Source organism: Chanodichthys erythropterus, chromosome 8 (assembly GCF_024489055.1).
Source record: "Chanodichthys erythropterus isolate Z2021 chromosome 8, ASM2448905v1, whole genome shotgun sequence".
Taxonomy (NCBI): Eukaryota; Metazoa; Chordata; class Actinopteri; order Cypriniformes; family Xenocyprididae; genus Chanodichthys; species Chanodichthys erythropterus.
Genome location: NC_090228.1, coordinates 5,377,463 through 5,398,753, shown reverse-complemented (window position 1 = coordinate 5,398,753; position 21,291 = coordinate 5,377,463). Strand labels below are relative to the sequence as shown.

At 35.9% G+C, this 21,291-nt stretch overlaps 1 protein-coding gene across 1 annotated transcript in view; it reads right to left on the bottom strand.

Annotated features, from left to right (window-relative positions):
• mpped1 (metallophosphoesterase domain containing 1) overlaps positions 1-17,336 on the bottom strand; it is a 51,388-nt gene extending 34,052 nt beyond the window's left edge. The window contains exons 1-2 of the mRNA XM_067390898.1: positions 17,164-17,336; positions 16,216-16,397 (exon numbers count right to left, since the gene is read on the bottom strand). Coding sequence (XP_067246999.1) covers positions 16,216-16,397; positions 17,164-17,330 — 349 coding nt within the window. The 5' untranslated portion in view covers positions 17,331-17,336. The remainder of the gene's footprint in view (positions 1-16,215; positions 16,398-17,163) is intronic.
• Between the last annotated feature and the right edge of the window lie 3,955 nt (positions 17,337-21,291).

Sequence of the window (21,291 nt, the reverse complement as noted above, 5' to 3'; positions counted from 1 at the left end):
CCAAAATTTGGTGGTTGGATTTGTGATTTACAGTACAGTAGAGTTTTCTCTCTCAAATATTACACACACACACACACACACACATTTTTTTTAATACACACATATAAACCACACTCTGACATCCATACCAACACACCCAGACAATTATAGATGCATAATTTATATTAATGGCTCTATAATATGCAGAAGTAGAAAACAAAAATAAAGTGAGTATTTGCTTTATAGGCCAAACCTGAGAAAATGCTACCATTTGGTAAAAAAAAAAAAATGTAAAAATGTTCATTTTGAAGCCTTGCCAACAGAATGAAAGCCTATTAACAAAGGGGACATTTTTGTCCTTAAGGTCCTGAGAGGAACTATTTTGTGTAAAATAGATTTATTAAAGGAAATGGGGGGTGAAATAGTAAAATTCCAATAAAAATGCACACCTATGCCAAAATGTATGCAGTTTGCATTAAAACAGACAAAATGATCAAAAAAACAAAAATGTCCATAAGGACGCAAAAGGGTTAAATAAATAATAGGCAGATAAGCAAACAGATAGACAAACAAACAAATAAATGTTATGCCTGGCCATGTAGGCATCAATGTGACTATCTTTTACCTACAGTAGTGACAAAACTTGTGCTCAGTTAGATGCACAACCTGTCAACAAATAGATATAGGAAGCATTTTTCTTGTAAAAGTTGATACGCCTTTATATTTTACTATCCTAATTATGCACCATCAAATGTTTAGTTGCATTGCATTATTTTCATTTTAGAATTGTTTTTCAATGCTGTTCACAACCCTGTTTTTGGGATCACGACCCACAGTTCTCCTTCTGCAAAAAAAGGATAAGAAATTCCATATTGTGTTTATGTTGTGTACCATCGGTTTCACATATATGTGTAGGCACTGCAAAAGTGTGAAAATCTCCCGGTGCATATGTTCATCACACTCGTTCCCTTTTTCTCTCCTTCTCGTGCTCCCTTTCTCTCTCATATAGATTCCACAAACAGCCAGACTCCTTCAAAGGCAGAATTACAGAGAGAATCACCATTTTACAATGGAGTCATTCTCTTAGAAACACAAAGCAAAAAAAAAAAGTCTTTGGAAGCAATCAATCACACAAATACAAAACGCCAGCAAGAGGGAGGACGGAAAAGACAAGCCCAAAGCTTTTGTGATGAGGAGCGGGAAACGGAAAAGAAAAAAGCCTGCCGATTTCAGCCCAAAACGCCTAATCTGGACACACGGACGAGTACGCGCTGCTTGTTGTTATTAGTTTCTATCTTCTTGGGCTCTTTGTCTTTGATTTCAAAAGCACTTTCAAGGCGGCAATAGCTTAAATTTCACTGTGAATCTGACAGGCAGCTTCTGTTCTTTTCACTTCAAAAAGAGCGCAATTAAAGCAGATGAATGCAGGCCCGTGCGTGCTCACACAGGGACATACGTGCAGCGAGAATAGCGTGTTCAACAACTTAAGACACACACACACACACACACAAAATGTCTCACTCTTAAACATGTCTACTGAGCTGCAGCATTGACATGTTTGTATGTGTGTGTGTGTGTGTGTGTGCTGTGGACCATTGGAATAAGGGCTTTAGAGGTGCATAAGCCCAGAGGAAGTGTCTGGATTTGAGTGCTATTGTCATTTCTGTTCTGGTGGGTGGTCTTTGGACTTTGATGGAGCAAATCCTCCAACCTCCAAAATTCAGAGCTCATTCAAGAGGATTACGGAGCTGTCTCACACTGTGTGTGTGTGTGTGTGCGTGTGATGCTGCAGACGTTCTGCGAGACGTTTGCCACCTACGTGATATGTGCACTTTCTTGTAAGTTGGCTGACTGCGAAAGTATCTGCCAATGGCATAACTGTGCATTTAACACAAATGAAATTTAATCAGGGTGTATTGTGAAATATAAATAGACAATCACAGATCTTCAGAGCACAGATTTTGTCATATTTAGGCAAATGACAGTTAGTTTCCATTTAATTCTTCAGGTAAAACTGTCATGCTGTCATGTTGAGTTTGCAGTGTATTCACTATAGATAAATAATTCAAGTCACTACAATACATTAAAAAGAAAATATGAAAATGCCTGCCTCTCTTTACAAAGTTTATGTTTATGACAGTGTTCATCATTTAATATTCTTATTTAAAGGGTTTTAAGAGATTTTCTCTTTCTTCCTTACATGATGATACTCATTAATAATTTTTGTTTAGTTTATGTTTTTATACTTTTTTCTGTTAAGAACAAACTGTAGATCAAAGACTCTGACTGTGGTGATGCTGATCAGTTGATTTTACATGAAAGCAGCACTCTGACTACTCATGGCCAATTGTAAAGAAACTCTCTTTAAATTTAAAGGGTACAAATTGCCTATTTGGACCATTTAATGAGATCTTTTTTAAACAGAATTTAGTTTTTCCCCATTTAAAGCTTTTTTGGCCCTCAAATTTTTCATGACCATTTCCTACCCTCTCTGTGACCCTTTTTAACAATTAACAGGCAATGCTTATGCTTTTAGGACTTCTATATAAATGCCCTCTTTATTTGTGAAATGGGTTCTGTTGTGTGAACTGTCAAGTCTAATATAGGTTGCACTGTCCCATATTTCAATAACAGCTTTGCAAAGCCTTTTCAAATTCATAAAACAATCCGTGTTGAAACGTGCCACTCAAATTTTGAATATCAGATGTGGGCGGCTTTAAAATCCATCTGATGTTACAGTTAAGGGAGCACAAAACAAGTCTTTTTTTTTTCAGCTTAGTTTCATAAACAGTCTTTTTGGACTGAATTCTGATGAACAGAGTTCATGTTTTCATAGTGCATCAAATACTTTTATTTCAAAAGATCAATGAAGATTTGATTTCTCATGATATGACCCCTTTAAAGCAAATATGTGACATCTGATTTATTTAGTTCATGCTTCTCACTTGTTTCAACCCTTCAGTTCACCATCTTCCTCCTTTTTAGATCTGTTTTAGTCCATAATCCCGGCTCAACAGAAAACAGTGACGCTTTGAAGAAGTGAAGTGAGGAATCTTTTTGCCAACATGCACAAACACACAAACAGTGTAGGTGTTCTTTGTGTTTCTTCATGTGCCCATGTGAAATGTACACACACACAGCATCCACCCATGCATAAGAAATCAGTCTCACACACACACACACACACACACACACACACACACACACACACACACACACACACACACACACACACAGGTGGCAGGGCACAAGATAGGAGCATAAACTGAATCTGTATATAAAACTGTGAGTTTGTATAGAGCTGTACATAAAACAGTGACACAGCAATTCATTTTTTTTTTTTTTTCAAAATAATATTCATATTTACTCTGTCATATGCAGCTCATTTTTTTCTTTGGATATGTTTTTTTTTTTTTTTTTTTTTTTTTTGCACTACTCTTTTCCCATTTAAAAAAAAATCCATAAACAAATGTTTGCATTAAAAAATGTTGGTCTGCTACTAATCATACCACAAATCATCAGAAGCACAAGTTGTATGTATGTATTCTATTTTGAATCTTGACAGGTCATGGAAAAGAGAAATACATTCTTCAAAATTAGAAAACAAATAAAAGCATACAGATAAATGACAGAAATTTCAAGAAATTTGCAAGAAAGTCTTTAAAGTCACCATGAAATCAAAATAGACTATTCTTATTTTTTATGAAATATTGTAGTATTTACTATAAATGATTTCCTTAAAAAAAAAATCATGTGCCCTCGTAATCTTAAATCAGAATAACTCCCCCTCCTTCTTGCAACAACATCTCTTTTTCTCTCTGATAATGTTTACAGAGTGAGGGCGGGAACCTGTCACTCACATGAGATCGACCAATAGAAAAATGGTCCAACGATCTAATCAATTCCCACCGATGCAAAAAAAATCAAGTTCCACCCAACATAATTTCTTGTTCGAGAAGTCACCTCATTGGGATGTTCAGTATCTCACAAAAGTGAGTACACTCCTCACATTTTTGTAAATATTTTATTATATCTTTTCATGTGACAACATTGAAGAAATGACACTTTGCTACAATGTAAAGTAGTGAGTGTACAGCTTCTATATCAGTGTATATTTGCTGTCCCCTCAAAATAACTCAACATACAGCCATTAATGTCTAAACCACTGGCCACAAAAGTGAGTACAACCCTAAGTGAAAATGTCCAAATTGGGCCCAATTAGCCATTTTCTCTCCCCGGTGTCATGTGACTCATTAGTGTTACAAGGTCTCAGGTGTGAATGGGATGCAGATGTGTTAAATTTGGTGTTATCGCTCTCACGCTCTCATACTGGTCACTGGAAGTTCAACATGGCACTTCATGGCAAAGAACTCTCCGAGGATCTGGAAAAAAAAGAGCCGTAGTTCACTGATAAGCCACGCAATTTCACGTTCATTATCGAAGGCGATACATCTGCGATATGAACGCGATATTGCGTGGCTTATCAGTGAACTACGGCTCTGTCTATTAAATGCCGCTCCATTTGAAAGCAGGAGATGGCGATTTAGCGGTAATCAGGGAACTGGCTTTACTGACGAAATGCGCGTGACAAAAGCATTCAATATATCGCCCAGCCCGACATGCGCAGCGTCATATCCAGAGGTTGTGTTTGGGAAATAGACGTATGAGTGCTGCCAGCATTGCTGCAGAGGTATACGCCTCACACTGCATCAAATTGGTCTGCATGGCTGTCGTCCCAGAAGGAAGCCTCTTCTAAAGATGATGCACAAGAAAGCCCACAAACAGTTTGCTGAAGACAAGCAGACTAAGGAAATGGATTACTGGAACCATGTCCTGTGGTCTGATAAGACCAAGATAAACTTATTTGGTTCAGATGTACACTCATTACTTTACATTGTAGCAAAGTGTCATTTCTTCAGTGTTGTCACATGAAAAGATAATAAAATATTTACAAAAATGCAAGGGGTGTACTCACGTCTTCTTCACAATAAGGAAGAAAAGACTATTGCAGCTTCTGTTTCATGCCAACTTTAAAGGGGTCCTTGAATATTATTTCACTTTTTTAACTTTAGTTAGTGTGTAATGTTGCTGTTTGAACATAAACAACATCTGCAAAGTTACGATGCTCAAAGTTTGATGCAAAGGGAGATGTTTTCTTTTACAGAAATCGCTTTTTAAAGGAACACGCCATTATTTTTGAAAAAAGGGTCATTTTCAAACTCCCCTAGAGTTAAACAGTTTTCGAATCCATTCAGCCGATCTCCAGGTCTGGCGGTAGCACTTTTAGCATAGATTAGCATAGTTCATTGAATCTGATTAGACCGTTAGCATCTCGCTCAAAAATGACCAAAGAGTTTCGATATTTTTCCAATTTAAAACGTGACTCTTCTGTAGTTAGATCGTGTACTAAGACCGACGGAAAAAGAAAAGTTGCAATTTTCTAGGCCGATATGGCTAGGAACTATACTCTCATTCCAGCATAATAATCAAGGAACTTTGCTGCCGTACCATGAGTGCAGAAGGCACAATGATATTACGCAGCGCTTGAAATCTGCTCTCCTCCTCCCTGCTGCCCCAGTCTGTTCAGCCACACTTTCTGCCTTTCACTTTCCAAAAGCTCATCTTCAGTGTATTCCTATTAGCCTATTTTCAAAAATAGTGGCACGTTCCTTTAAGGACTACAACAAATGGCAGGTAGGGACTACAACGACCTTCTTCCCGGGTTGGTGACATCACAAACCCCAAAATTTACATAAACCCTGCCCCTGGGAACACGCAACAAAGGGGATGAGGCCTTGTTGGGCTGCTTTAGAGAAGAGGAAGAGTTGTTGTAGTAGAGTTTTGTTACCATGCCGTCATTTTACGCTGGACTGCTTCACAAACGAGGGTCAATTCAACACTGGATTTGCACAAAAGATTAACATGACAGCACATGCTAGTCGATGAGTTGAATCAACTCCACAGCAACTACATAAATTTATCCACTAACCATTCAGAAACGTCCAGTTGCATTCTTAAAGTTGTAACTTCTTCCTGAGTCTCTCCATCAGTAGACGCATTTCCATTACAGATTTGCGCAAAACTTTTATTGCAACTATTTCCATTAACCGTTTCCATTATGGGACTAAAACTCTCGCGATGAGTCATTTTCCTCTCGCAATAAGTAATTTTCTACTGACTATACTTCTTTCTGAGCACTTTATTTGGAGCGTAATATATGCCACGGCTTCTGGAAGCCATTCTCCCTCATATATGCTTCCCTGGGTGCTTTTCAGTACTCCAATAGATGCTTCCTCATTTCTTCGCTCCTCCATCCTCCAGCCTGTGACCGTTTTTTTAAACCATTTTTTTTTCTATCAATGCCATTTCAATTCTATAAATGCATCGCAAGGAGGTGAGGAACAAGGAGTGAGAAAGCTTCCTGAGAAGCTATGAGCGAGGATGCACAGGTGCATAGACATCTAATACCAGTATTTCTAATTTATATTATGTTAATTATTAACTGTAAATAGATTATTATTAGTATTAGATGTCAAACTTTAATAACATAAGATCCCTTCGAGGCTCGAGTGCAGCTGATGAAGCTTTAAATTGATGCTTTAAACTGAAGAATATTCCAATATACAAATAAGATTTTCTTAGATTACCACGTCCTCGTTTTCTTTTCTTGCATCCTCCCGTTGCATCTATGGGGTCTCGTGTTCTGTACAAACATATCTTTCAAGAATGATGATGTGACTGTACGTCAGGTGACCTGTAAATGCTGATAAGTAAATATTTCTTTTCCGAACTGCCTGAAAACCACCTCATGCGAGCGTGCGATATCATGTGATATTTGTGAGGTTTTGCAAAATTCACATGTTTCCATTAAACGTAATTTCAATTCGCAATTACAATTTGTGCAATTTGAAGGGTAATGGAAACACAGCTAGTGTCCGACTCCGGTTTGAAAAGTGTAAGGCTGAACACCGTTACTGACATTCCTCATTTTGGCTGCATGAGATTCTCCAGCTTTGTTGTTGTTGAGCAACCGAAGCACGAGCTGTTAAAGCTCCACCCTCTTCTGGAAAGGGGGCTGGGAGCAGCAGCTCATTTGCATTTAAAGAGACACACACTAAAATGGCATGTTTTTGCTCATACCCAAATAGAAGCAAATTTGACAAGCTATAATAAATGATCTGTGGGGTATTTTGAGCTGAAACTTCACAGACACATTCTGGGGACACCAGAGACTTATAGTACATCTTGTAAAGGGGCATTATAGGTCCCCTTTAAGAAAGTGATAAGACAAAAGAAGATATTAATGTGTTACAGTACTAAACAACTGATATGCCATACACAGAGATCCATAGACACACTGCATTCAGCCACAAAACTAAACAAAGCTTTAATCTTTGTCTGAGACTGTGTTTTACACTTTAAGTGAAAAACTGTAAAGCAGTGTCAAGCTTCCTTGTTAATAATCCACAGCTAAACCTTCAGCTGACTAAACCCATGGCAGGGTGAAAAAAAAAAAAAATGCAGAAAAAAAAAAGAGCCGTAGAGCTTGAAGGAAGAAAAAGGGAGAGCACATTAAAGTTTCATGACGGGTTTCTCTCCAGATACAGACCAGAGAAAGCGAATGGAGGGAAAATTCCAAAGTTGAGAAGAGAGAGAGGGGAAAGAAAAGGAGTGAGAAAGGTATAAACTTTTCTCCCAAGATTCTTCCACCCCACACATTCAAACACACATCTCACACAGCCCACGCAGCTGTCACATCACCATTGGGCTAATCTATTATTCATTATGTGGACAGGACAGAACAAGACGGGGAACTACCAAACCTTCCTGACCTGAGAAAGTATATTATCTACTTCAACCCGCTTCTCTGCTCATAATGACTTCCAAACAGAAAAAGTACACTGAGAAACAATGCAACAACAGATTCATACTTAAAATTCAGCCTCAGCTATGCGCAAATTGTTTTAATAAACTCACAGAAAACACATGTGAATCCTCGCACAAGCAAACTTCTTCTCAAATTGGACTGGACTACTGCTGCAATCCGCACAGACAGAACTTACTAAAACTATTGATTTATTCTTCACCCTGCCACTACAGCAGATTTCAGTCATGTCTATGACCTCCAGAAAGGCTGTAGTATCACTTGTGATTACTGGGAATTTGTTTCAAATCTTTTCTTTTATCCAGTTCTTGAAATTATCTTCAAGCATGTTCTCTGGCCGGCGTAAGCCCGAAGGATACATGGGGAAGATACAAACACTGTTTCACCGTTGTTCCGCAGTCAAATACAAATAATTCAATACCAATAAACAATAAATATACAGATTTGCTTAAAATCACACAGTTAAAACTGCGCTCTGACATGCTATGCATTCATATAAATAGCACTGCTAATGAATGAACAGCTGTACTTCCTAATGATTTCTTCTGTTGGTTTAAATTAACTTGTTGGGCAGATGAGATAATGCTGAAATCATTATTTAAAATTAATGAATAGATTAACATTTTTTGTCATCTAGTCAAATGACAAAAAAGCTCTCTTCACATATAGATTTAAAGATATATGATTTAAAAAAGGTACCGAATGGCCATTAACAGTTTAGTATGTGTCACAATATTGGTCAATCTGTGATGACTGTAACATCAATATAATTTAAAATAACCTTAACGTTTAATTTATACCTTAATAACCTTAATGTTTTTTAATACTTTAAATAGGATGCATTCAATTGAACAAAAGTGAAAGTAAATACATTTATAATGTTATGTAATGTAAATTTCTATTTTAAATCAATGCTGTTCTTTTGAATTTTTCAAGGAATTGAAAATCCCCAGCACAACTGTTTTTAACATTGATAATGTTTCTTGAACATATTAGAATGATTTCTGAAGGATCATAGATAATGATGCTGAAAATGCAGCTTTGCATCACAGGAATAAATTATATTTTTAAATAAATTAAAATAAATAATTATTTTAACTTGTAGTAGTATTTCACAATATTACTGTTTTTCCTGTATTGACTTTTTGACTTGAAAAAAAAAAAAAAAAAAATCAATAAATTTTACCAACCTCAAACTTTTTAACAGTAGTGTGTCATATAATAAATCAAATTAAATCACATATATGATTTTTCTTCCTATAAATGAAGATAAAAAAACCAGTTTATTTCCATATCAGTGAATGTAAGTCTTTCTCTCACCTACAGTCTACAGTAATCAATTTTGCAATGTTTTTTGTCTATTTAAACACAACAGACAGACATCTTCAATTGCTGAGACACATCACTGTTTTTTTTTCCCAGTGTCTCGCACCATGAGAGTCATTTTATTAGTTCCAGCAGTGCTAAAACACACAATATAGTAACAACCCTAAACGCTCAAAATAATTAATTGGTTTGAGTAGGACAAACTTAAATTAAACAAATTAGTTCAGTCACATTAAGCATTTAGCACTTTCTTTTTCTTTCAAGTTCACAGAACTGATATTTTTTAAGTAAACTGAACTGTTACATTATTTTGAGTTTTATGAACTCTTTTAATTTAGATGAACTTAAGTTTAACTGAAACTATTTCTATTTCCCACACTGTAAAACTCAATAAGTTCAGAATACTCAAAACATTTGAGGAAACTTATTACCTCAAAACATTTAAGTTAACTAACTTATTTTTTTTAAGTTAGTAGAACTTAATTTTTTTGTGACAAGTGGGGCGGGGCCGAGAGCCATGGAAGTGGAGCAATGCTAATGTGGTGCACAGGTGTCTCTGATTAACAATCACATCACTGGCATTCCTTCGCTCCCACAGTTCTCAGCCTCGCCCTACTCAAGTACATATAGTTAATTTACATAAACATCACATTCAAATCTTGGTTAAATGTTAGTTAGCAAAAAACACATGCTATTATAATTATCAAAGAGACTGTCAATTTATACTTGCATGTATATAATCAAACAACATACAGTATATGTGGTCTTAAAAGTTTTGCAGCCCATCCTCAACCTAACCACACGATCTACTCTTCACCAGAATGGTAACCCTACAAAACTAACATAACAGAACCCCCTGTCAATCCCAACATAACACAACATTAAACACTAACTTATGTCTCCCTATGTTAATCTTATGCAAAAACACACAAAATAACACTTTATTTCAACATTTAGACAGTCTGATGCAAAGCATGCTGGGAATTAGAAATCTGCTGCAACTAAAACAGTTTAGTTTACTTGAAATATGTCAGTGCTGTGAACTCAAAAGTAAAAGAAAGTTTTAAAAACTCATAACTGTTAATTTAACTGAACTAATTTGTTTAATTTAAGTTTGTCCTACTCAAACGAATTAAGTATTTTGAGCATTAGGGTTTACAGTGCAGCATGCTTTGCCCATGGCACTCGAAAGGGAGAGTAAATGCTAAAATTATGTGTTATATAATAATTTTGTTGTTGTTGTTGTTGTTATGCTAATTTAGAAGAGTTTCTGTTAATGTGGGTTTTTGGAGAGTGGTGCATGCGGCTTGGTTTGAGAGCAAGTAAATGCTTCATATTGCTGCACTCATTCAGCAAGTGCTATACCATGCTATTGCTAACATGTTAGCAAATTAACAAGTTAGCATTTTCTAAATTAGTAAAATGTTCACATTGAGGATACATGAAAATTAAATGTATGAATTAGTGTACTCAAACATTTCAAGTTAAGGACAATTAAAATGCATGAGTACAAAGTAAAAATCTGCCAGTTCTGCTTACTTAAAATTTGAATTTCTTAACTTAAAAATTGAGGCAACTGATTGCCTCAAATTTTTAAAGTTTTGCCAATTTATTCGGCTTTACAGTGTAGGACACATAACACCGGTTTACCAAGGTACTGTGTAAATCTCTATTGTAGGTTTATATAAATGATAACTACACTTTGGATCCATGTTATCCACTAAATAAATAAACCATCTTTTATGTACTTCCACACCTCCTCTGAGTTGCTTTTATGCTGTATTGCCATTCACCTTGAGGTCTAAGGTGATGCTCCATTATTGAACATCCCAAACTGGCTAAAATATTAAGGCTGACAAGTCTTGAAGAGCTCAGACAAAAAGAGAGGAAACAGAGTTCGCAAACATCAGAGTGTTGAAGTGAAAGAGAAAAATATATAACTGACAAGAAGGCCATGAGACTAGGTTAGAGTTAAGAGCATCACCATATGAGGAAGTCAATGTGATACTGTGTGTGCATGAGTGTGTGTTTGCACACACTTTAAAGTATTGTGAGGTAAAAAGTAAATCATATCTCTGAGGATTGTTGCTGGATAAAGCAAGCATGTGCGCAGCGAGTTCTCTCAGATATACAGGAGCAAAGATACAGAGATGAGAAAAAGAACCACGTTATAAATATTTATACAGAGACAAACGCGAGAACAAACACGCGTACTTCCTTTTTGGCACAGGGACGGCATTGCAGAAAGAAAAAGAGAGGCAGGACAGCAGAGAATCAATAGCAGAAAAGAAGATGAGACACACGAGCGACGGTCTTAATCTGACTGGTGTCTCCAGCACCCCGCTGACTAACCTCCATCCTTCCATCCAGATCTCCTGCTTTCTATTCACTGAATCAATACCAGTCATCTTTCTTATTCGGTTTCTTACTGCGCCTTCATCACATTTTTGGACATGCACGTGTGTACAATACGTTATAAATAAATAAATAAATGCAAAACATCATGACTACGGCCTCTACATGCCACTTATGGTCTATAAACATCTTAGAACTTCATGTTCTCCTTGTGATAAAAAGGCATTTAAATTTGCTTTCAAATTCACTAAAATATTCTGAAATTATTTTATCAAAGATTGGTTCTTCAAAAATTGATTTTGGTTATCATTTATTTTTAGTGTTGTCAAATGATTAATCGTTATTAATCACATCCAAAATAAAAGTTAGTGTTTACATTATATAGGTTTGTGTATTTTTATTGTGTATATATATATATATAAATACACAGACATATGCATTTATGTATTTAACAAAAAAATATTTAATTTGTATAAAAATATTTATATTTACATATAATATAAATTATATATAAATACAATAGGGGTCTACGTACGGTTCGGTACGTACCTTTTGAAGTCAGCAGGGTGAGAAAACAAAACCATTTTTTCTCTTTTTTTTAATTAAATAATGTTTTACTGAACCAATTGTGTCTCTGTCTTTAAATTTATTCAATTATAATTCAAATTTTCTTAAGGAAAAAAAATCTATCTCTGCTAAATAATGCTGTAAACTATTAGGGAGCCCTTACTTGCACATTACTATAATTGCTATTTATTTTTAGATATAATCATCAACACTCAAATAATAATAAATAGTGTATGTATTGTAAACATGTAAATTACACATAAGGCAGTTTTTGCATTAACTTCTGTTTCTCCAATTCGTTGTTGAAATATAATAATTTACACAGTGGCTAAAACTTGTTTTTAGGTCTTACATTAACTAACAGGTTAAGTAAAATATAATTAATATATAGGCTAATATGGTGCATATATTGAGCGAAATAGTTAGTTTCTCTATCGAACTAACAAGCTGTTTACACTGAATGGCTTTTCTGAGGTAAATGTACTACGTGACATACAGTATTCGTTTACAAATGCCATTAATAGTTTACCTGTTTTACTGACATCTTGCCACGGTTGAAAAATTGATTAAGCGATTAAACAAGATATGATACGTTTCAGTCAGTTGTACTAGGGCTGTGACGGTATGGGATTTTTCTTACCGCGGTGAAGACGCAACATATCACCACGGTTTGGCGGTTAATACCAACCCCCCTCCCCCGACCTCCGTGGAAATATAATGACTTAAGAACACATGCAGCTTGTAAATGAACATGGAAATAAAGCAGTCGGTCTTCTTTATTATTTAACACTCTGAAGTCTGAGGTATCGCCGGCGATACCACCGCGTTTTTGTTTCTTACCAGTGTGAAAGAGACTCAAAATACTCCGTCAATGTTGCATACAATTAAGAGTTATACACCATTTTAATCTGTGGAATATCTTCTTTCATTTGTGTACACTCAGAGAAAAAAAAAAATGTTGTGTTTTTTGTAAAATAAAGAAAACTAACATGATGTGTGATCTCTCGTCTCCCTTTGAACGAACTCCAATCTGATAGTTCTCAGAAAATGAACTGTAACTTAGAGGATACTAATGACAAAAAAAATTACACTTATGTGTAAAGAAATGTAAGGTTTTAAATCGTGCAAGTCAAATCGAAAACAAACATTCTCTGTTTATGTAATCTGTATGAAAAGAGAGCCATGTCATACAAGAACTAACATTGTAAGTATTAGCATTGTTTCCTTGCATAGCAGATCCAACAAATTCCTCATTCATTGAAGAGATAACACAAAAAAAAATGTGTTGCAATGAATGAACAAACTCATCCGTTATGCATTACGCAAAATGATTCATAGAAAACGCTCTTAAGCGCTAAGATCAATCGTTAACGGGAAACCCGGCCCTGAGATGTAGGCTATATATAAAAGCTGTTTTAAAGCATTTGCTGTATGGATTAAAAAATAGGCTAGTAAATATATTCATATATCAGACAAAATTGCGTTGCAGCAAATCCTTTAAATTTTAATGTAGGCCTATTCAGAACAGAGCAACATAAAAATCAGAATATATAAGCAGCTATACGATTATAGGACAAAGTTTTACATATATGCCATTATAATTTGTGTTTTATTTTTTTAATTGTATCGAATTATAAAATAAAACGCAAATTTTAATCGGGCCTGTTTTAGGCCTTTCCTTATTTTTATATTTTAGACATCCATCAATTATGGTTATGAAAAAAAAAAGACTGGCCATCTCCTCATTGAATGTGCCTTTAGAGAGAAATGCACGGATTACATAATAAAAGAGTTTCTATTTTCGATTTGAATTATTTTGTTTTAAAGTAGTAATTTAAATCTTTCTATATATATCCGTCATGCCTGTGTGAAGCGCCCCTGTTCAAGCCAGAGACGGCAGAAACGTTTTGTTGATATTGTGAGTGTACACGAACAAAAGTAGACCTTTACAGTTTGGAATGACGTATTACTCTTACCTTTATGAGCAAAAATGAATGCCTATTTTAAGATGTTTCCACTGTTAAAAAAAAGCAAGAGATCTCGCTAACGCCTCCATATCCTGCAGAGCCCGCTTCAGCTTCACTCTGTACAAACGATTGGATATGCGTCTAAGAGCGCACATTTATTTAGGTTAAATATTTAAACTAACGTTGTGATATGCTTGAACTGTTTTATATCTATAGATTATATTTTAGACAAGTCCTTATGATTTGAGAAGGCTAAATTTATTAAAACATAGGCTATGATCAACTCATTGTCTGCTGCTGGCCGCTTGGCCATTAGCCTACTTAAAAAAAAACAACAACTTACATTTAACTAGCAAAAAAATGCTCCAAACGTTTTTGTAAATTAACTTTATAAAGAAAAGAAACGAAATATAACCATTTTTACATTACATACAAAACTTAACTATTTTAATAGCTGAAACAGTAATATATAAGCTGTTTTGGGAGAAGGAAAAAAAAAAAAGTCTGGATAGGGCCTATATTTGAGGCCAGTGCAGGGCGCTAATCTACAATTCATCCAACGCTGTTTTGTTCTCTGTTATTTTCATCTTTTTAAAACGTATGACAAATTCGTTCTGCTCTTGCCGTTCGTTCGGCAGACCCCCCACCACCTTGCAAAAAAACAAAAAAAAAAACAGAGGAAATACTGCAGATGCTGCCGGGACAGAAGACAGTAAATTGGCAAACAATGACAAATTGTTTATACTTCATATAACACACCATATGCATTCCTGTAACTTTCACTAGCAAATAATAAAAAGGAAAAAAAAAAGAAAAAAAAAAAGTGCGGTGATGACGGTGATGACCTAAACACCGCGGTCGACATCTTATTACCGCGGTTATCGTCACAGCCCTAAGTTGTACTATATCTTTCAACATACCTTCACATTCATTCTCTAACATTAGTAGTGAAGAGGAAGGGATGATCGTGTTCGCTCGCGCTGCCGTTTGAACTGAGGCGCCTATACAATGATCTGTCACGCCACATCAAAAAGCATCAAAACGGCATTTATTGTTTGAATTTCCTGTTAAAATGGACAGAATTTGAAAGATGGCACTTTGTTTCTAATCGAAAGTAACAAAACACAGAGCTTATTGTGATTATTGGTGGTTAATGCTGGTTAAAATAGGTTAGGTTAAAAAGCATTACTGTGCGCACCCCCCTTCATTGTAGTGTGGATCGCCTGTATTCGTCGTCTAACTGCATGACCCGAACCGTGATGTTTGTACCGTGACGGTTCAGGATGAATACATGTACTGTTACACCCCTAAAATATAAATATATATACACATGTAAAAAAAAATTATATATGCATGTGTATTTATATATACATAATAAAAATACAGAGTACACACACATATATCATGTAAATACCAACTTTTATTTTGGATGTGATTAATCACCTGACAGCTCTATTTATTTTGAAAGAGCTCTGTGTTTTATTGCCTATAGAAATATTAATAATAAAATTATAAACATCTATCTGTATACAATTATTTAACATTTAATTCATAAACTATACATGAAATTAAAAATATATCTAAAAAAAAAAAAACAAAATTAAATTAAATGTTTATATAACGTCACCAAAACCTTGAATGGTGATAAATTAAATATTTTAATGTTCAATGCTCAATACTGGTCAGGTCAAGTTTATATTTAAACTCCGAGTTTATGAACCAGGCATAAGTAAATGCACCTAGCTGACTTATTTCCAATAAGTCTATTTGGAATGGTACTTAATGTTTTCATAGTACATGAACTCCTTTTTCAAAAGATCTAGGCTTTTGTAGAATTTGAACATGCATCATTCACAAAGCTGCACACATCCCACATATCTTGCATGTTCATTATTTAACATTTTGGATAATCTGATTATGCTTTTTTGCTAAGAGTAAGACTGCAGTTTTATCATTTATTTATCATTTAAATCCACAAAATCAGTGCAGAAAATATGCAGACTTACTCATATGACACTTTTGGTGATGCAGTGATCCATAAAAGTATTGCGTATATTTTGTTATCTGACTTTGAGTCAAACAGCTAGCAAAAGTTTAAGGAAGCGAACAAAAAAAATTAAAAATAAATAAACTCACCGAGCCAGTCATTAAACTTTTTGACTTCGCTGGGCAGGCCGAGCTCTGTGAAGTCTCCAGCGTGCAGTAAGACGTCACCGTACGGCATCTGAATAGTGTCAGTGCGCGAGTGTGTGTCGGAGATACAGACAAACCGCGTGTAGCCCGGGGGCTTGGGGGTGTCATGGGGTAATGGATCTACCCTGTGGAAAGACAGAGGGAGAAGGAGAGAGAGAGAGAGGTGTGGGAATACATAAGGTTATATATCGTTCTCCCACAGCTTAAACAGTAGCATTGGCAGAAACGGGTCTCTGAGGGACGTGGCAGAGTTTTGAATAAGAATGGCCCACTTTAGAGCATCTCCTACTGGGTCGACCACACAGACTCTACCAACAACACACACACACAGGTACACACTCACAGACATTCATGCACATTTGCAAATATATAGCTGTGACCTGTTTTTCTTTGTAAATAGACATGAATAAAAAGTTTTTTCTAAAAAAAAAAGCAAAACAATGAAATATGGCCCATCAGAAAACAAACAAACAAAAAAAACTCCACTCACAGATAAAAGCATGTGCAAAATCACATATTTTCAAAAGCCACTAGTTAGTTGTTTCCCTCAAAAATTAGTCTTTTAAGGAAGCCCTGAATAATTCATATTCTCAAAATTCACATGAACCCAACTGGAGGCATTTCATAAGAAACATGGTATCTTTAAAATGCAATGCTCATGGCGTAAGCTGCTTAAAAAACAGCATGGATTTTGATGCCACAGCCAAACATGTCCATCTAAATACGTATGGCTGTAGCAGTGGTGTTTTAAAGGTGATGAAAGCCCCCTTTTTTAAAGCAAAGCATACTGTCATGCAAATTAAAGTGCTGAAATTAAAAATTGAATTCGTTTGTAGGACAACTAGTCAACCATAGTGACCTATACCAAATGTGCACATGCAAGTTTCTTACATGTGGACGTGGGGCGGCTGGAAGCGACCCTGGTTGATGTTGTAGAAGGTGAAGGCTTGAGTCGGGTTGGCGCTGTATTCGTCCACCTCCACCACTCCTCTTCCTCCTCTCTGAGTCTGTTGCTGCTGTCGTCGGGCTGCCATGATTTCCGAAAGTGTGAAAGCCATGGCAACACACACACTATCTCTTTCTCTCTTACACACACGCGCTTGTCCGGTGGTGTTCGCTCAAAGGGATTTCACTTCAGCAGGGATCAGATGGTCTTGTGCAAGTCTTTGGGACGTCCAGGACCGTATTCAGTGGCTCTGCTACTGGGATAGAGAGCCTGCATGCTTCCCCTCAATCACAATACACCAGCGGCCACAATACACCTGAGGAAAAAAGGTGCGAGATACAAGATAAAGGGAGATGTGAGCGGTGACAGCGGCATATTATCAAAACCCACAATCAGACATGCGGTTGGCGGTGGTATGTCCCACTCTCCAGTGTGTTAGCGCCGAGATCTTACACAAAGCCATGGTAACCATTCTGTCACGATTTCTATGTCTAACAATAGAGTTCCCTGCACTTTCAAGACGGCAGAAAAAAAGATGCGATGCAACAGAGACAATTGTTTGGGAAGAAAGAGGACACAAAAGCCCTCTGAAAGAAAGGGGAGCTAAAATGTTATTTTGAACTGAAATAACAAGTAGGAAAAGAGCTGAAAGCTTTCTACTCCATTCCTTGAGAAATATAAGTGCTCAAACAATGTAGAAAAAGAATTTTTTTGTCTGAAAAGAATAACGTTAACAATTCATAAAAAGATGGATGATGACTAAGCAAACAAAGTAAAACTATGTGAGACAAAAGCTTTGAATTATAGTGCAGTAGATGGTTGGATGAAAAAAATTAAAACGAAATTAAACAAAAATATCATATATTACTCTTACAAAACAAATGTAATGTGGTGGTACCATAGTAAAGTGATAGAATTAGATATATAGCATGGTACTGAATGATTGCCATAGTAGTATTTCAAAAAATACCATGGTATTACAATGATACATGTCAAAAAACATGGTATTAACATGGTATCATGTCCAAAAATTAATACACACATACTTGTTGGTACTTGTTGGTACTAACATGATTCATAAAAAGATCCAAAACGAACTACCAGTTTCATTGGCTTAATTGCATGATAATTTGAGTTTAATTTTACATGATACGGTTTTTGTTTAGATAGCAAAGACTAAAACCAACACATAATATCAATGCCAAAAATCAATCAGTCATGTTTAACAAGCATTCAAGAATTGACTGTATCTATGGTAACTGTCTCTGCTTTCCAAACAGACAAGCATCATTAATAACAGCGCACTCTTATACATAATCATGCATATTCAAAATATATGCGGTGCGGATTTACATACCAGAAATATACTTACCCTATTCAAACACAGGAGTCTAACGCCAATGCGTTTTCGGAGTCGTGCAGTAATACCTAATACATAACCGGTAAGAGCGTGAAAACGCAGCGGCTCCTGTTTGCAGAGGCTCGCGCTGGTTTGTTTGAACTGGAGTCGCGTGGTGCCCCGGTGTGTGTGTGTCTCGCGCTTGGAGTCACTCCCCCTCGCGCTGCTCTGGATCTTTCTCCCCTCCTCTTGCGAAACCTACTATGGTAAGAGCTAATCATGTAACTTCATTAATAATCATAAGCCAACCTTTCACTGTTGCTAAAAGAACCGTTTTTGTTGTTGATTAAGTGTATTCACAGAAAAATAACGCCACATAATTGGCGCCATTCGCGAGGAACTTCAATTCGATAATATTTGATATTCCTTTCAACATCATAACGCAAATCCATGTTGCCAATTTTCTGTTAGGCACTTTTGTATGCACTTAAAATTATTTTTGGATGTTTTTTATATATATTAAAAAGCGCTTTTCTTCAGCTTTACCAACGTCTCCCTTTCAACCAATCCGTTAGGAGTCTTCAAGGTAAACGTCACGTACTTCATTAATATTCATGAGACAATCCTTTCCCGTAGTATGATTTGTTAAAGGGTTAGTTCACCAAAAAATGAAAATTCTGTCATTTATTACTTACCTTCGTTCATATTCAGAACACAAATTAAGATATTTTAGTTGAAATCTGATCTCAAGATCCATAAAGGTACTAAAAATATATTTAAATCGGTTCATGTGAGTACAGTGGTTCAATATTAATATTATAAAGCGACGAAAATATTTTTGGTGCGCCAAAAAAACAAAACAAAATAACGACTTATTTAGTGATGGCCGATTTCAAAACAATGCTTCAGGAAGCATCGGATCATAATTGAATCAGTGTATCGAATCAGCTGTTCGGAGCGCCAAAGTCACGTGATTTCAGCCGTTGGCAGTTTGACACGCGATCTGAATCAAGATTCGACACACTGATTCATTTGTGCTCCGAATCTTCCTGAAGCAGTGTTTTGAAATCGGCCATCATTAAATAAGTCGTTATTTTGTTTTTTTGGCGCACCAAAAATATTCTCGTCGCTTTATAATTTTAATATTGAACCACTGTACTCACATGAACCGATTTAAATATGTTTTAGTACTTTTATGGATCTAGAGAAGAAATGTCATTGCTTCTTATGGAGGCCTCACGGAGCCATCGGATTTCAACTAAAATATCTTAATTTGTGTTCCGAATAAGAGTGTGGAACGGCATGAGGGTAAGTAATAAATGACAGAATTTTCATTTTTGGGTGAACTAACCCTTTCGTCCGACAAGTCAGTTATTTTAGTCAGGATGGCTTAATTTTTATATATATATATATATATCTGCAAATGCTATCTATGCTGTCTAATCAAATGTGGTATTTTTGTTTGACCTTGATCTGCATGTTATTTTTTTTAAAGTAGCAGTGGCTTTTAAAACCACTAAACGTCTAGACCTGTGTGGTAGTTAAAAACTGAATTCAGAAAACAACCTTTTAAGTTTTCATATGAGTTCAGCTATTTTGAAAAAGCAAAAAATGACATTGGAAATAATTATTTAAGAAATCTTGGTGCACACTGCCCCTTTGTGGGGAGAAAACAACATGATTTTGATGATATTAATATGACCACAAGCGGGCGACAAATAATTCAAAATGGCGTTCGGTGACATTTTTCTAATTTTGCGGCAAGAGAAGAATACATTTTCCTCTGAACTTTCACTTTAAAAGAAAGAATTAACTAATAGGCTACATAAAAAATGAGAGTAAGCCCCAAATGTTTCAAATGAAATGCAACAGTACAAAAAACAGCGTGAGATTTGAATGATTTATTAATAAAGTGAGGTCCAATAGTTCCCATTCTCTTCTACACACCTTCTGGGGTTGATTTCACACTGCTAAATTGTTCAATCTTCTGTAATGCTGTCATTCACCATGGTGGGAAGCATACTATTCAACAAAGCCTTCCAAAACAGTCCTGTAGGCCTACATGTTAGACTGTGACCTTCCCCAGCATGGCTCCTTCTATACTGTAAATATTAACTTTAAAAAAACAAAACAACACTAACATTTGTACATCATTTACACATCTGTATTCATAAAGCTTACAAATCACACCAGCAGCAGTCTGAGTCACTCCATCTGAGGGGCAAAGTACTTAAATCTGTGTGTGAAGCCATCGAGGTGTGTGTGTATGTGTGTGTATTAGTTGCTTTTGCTCTTCTTTGCTAATGCCATCAGTTCCTCAATCAGTCACTTTGCTTTAGTATAAGACAACAAAAATGATTAACGCACACACTCACACACACACAAAAAAAAAAGATCAACGACAATCTGCGGCTATCTCACAAATCATAAATTACTGTGCTAGCATAACAATATGTATTAGGTACTGCATTTGAGTGTGCATGCATGAATGTATGATTATTTATGCTCGATGCATGAGTGAATGTGCTTCCCTGTCCATATGAGGATATTACATATACAAGCATTAATAAGTGCTCATATAACAAAGCAGCTTTAGAATGATCACTCCGCCCCTCCCTCCCAAACTGGAATATATGCAAAACAACGCAGAATACTGTAAAATGACAGCTAATATTATCTGTATTTCTGTGACTTTATGGCTCATATAGATGTATGTGGTTGTGATTTAATTGTG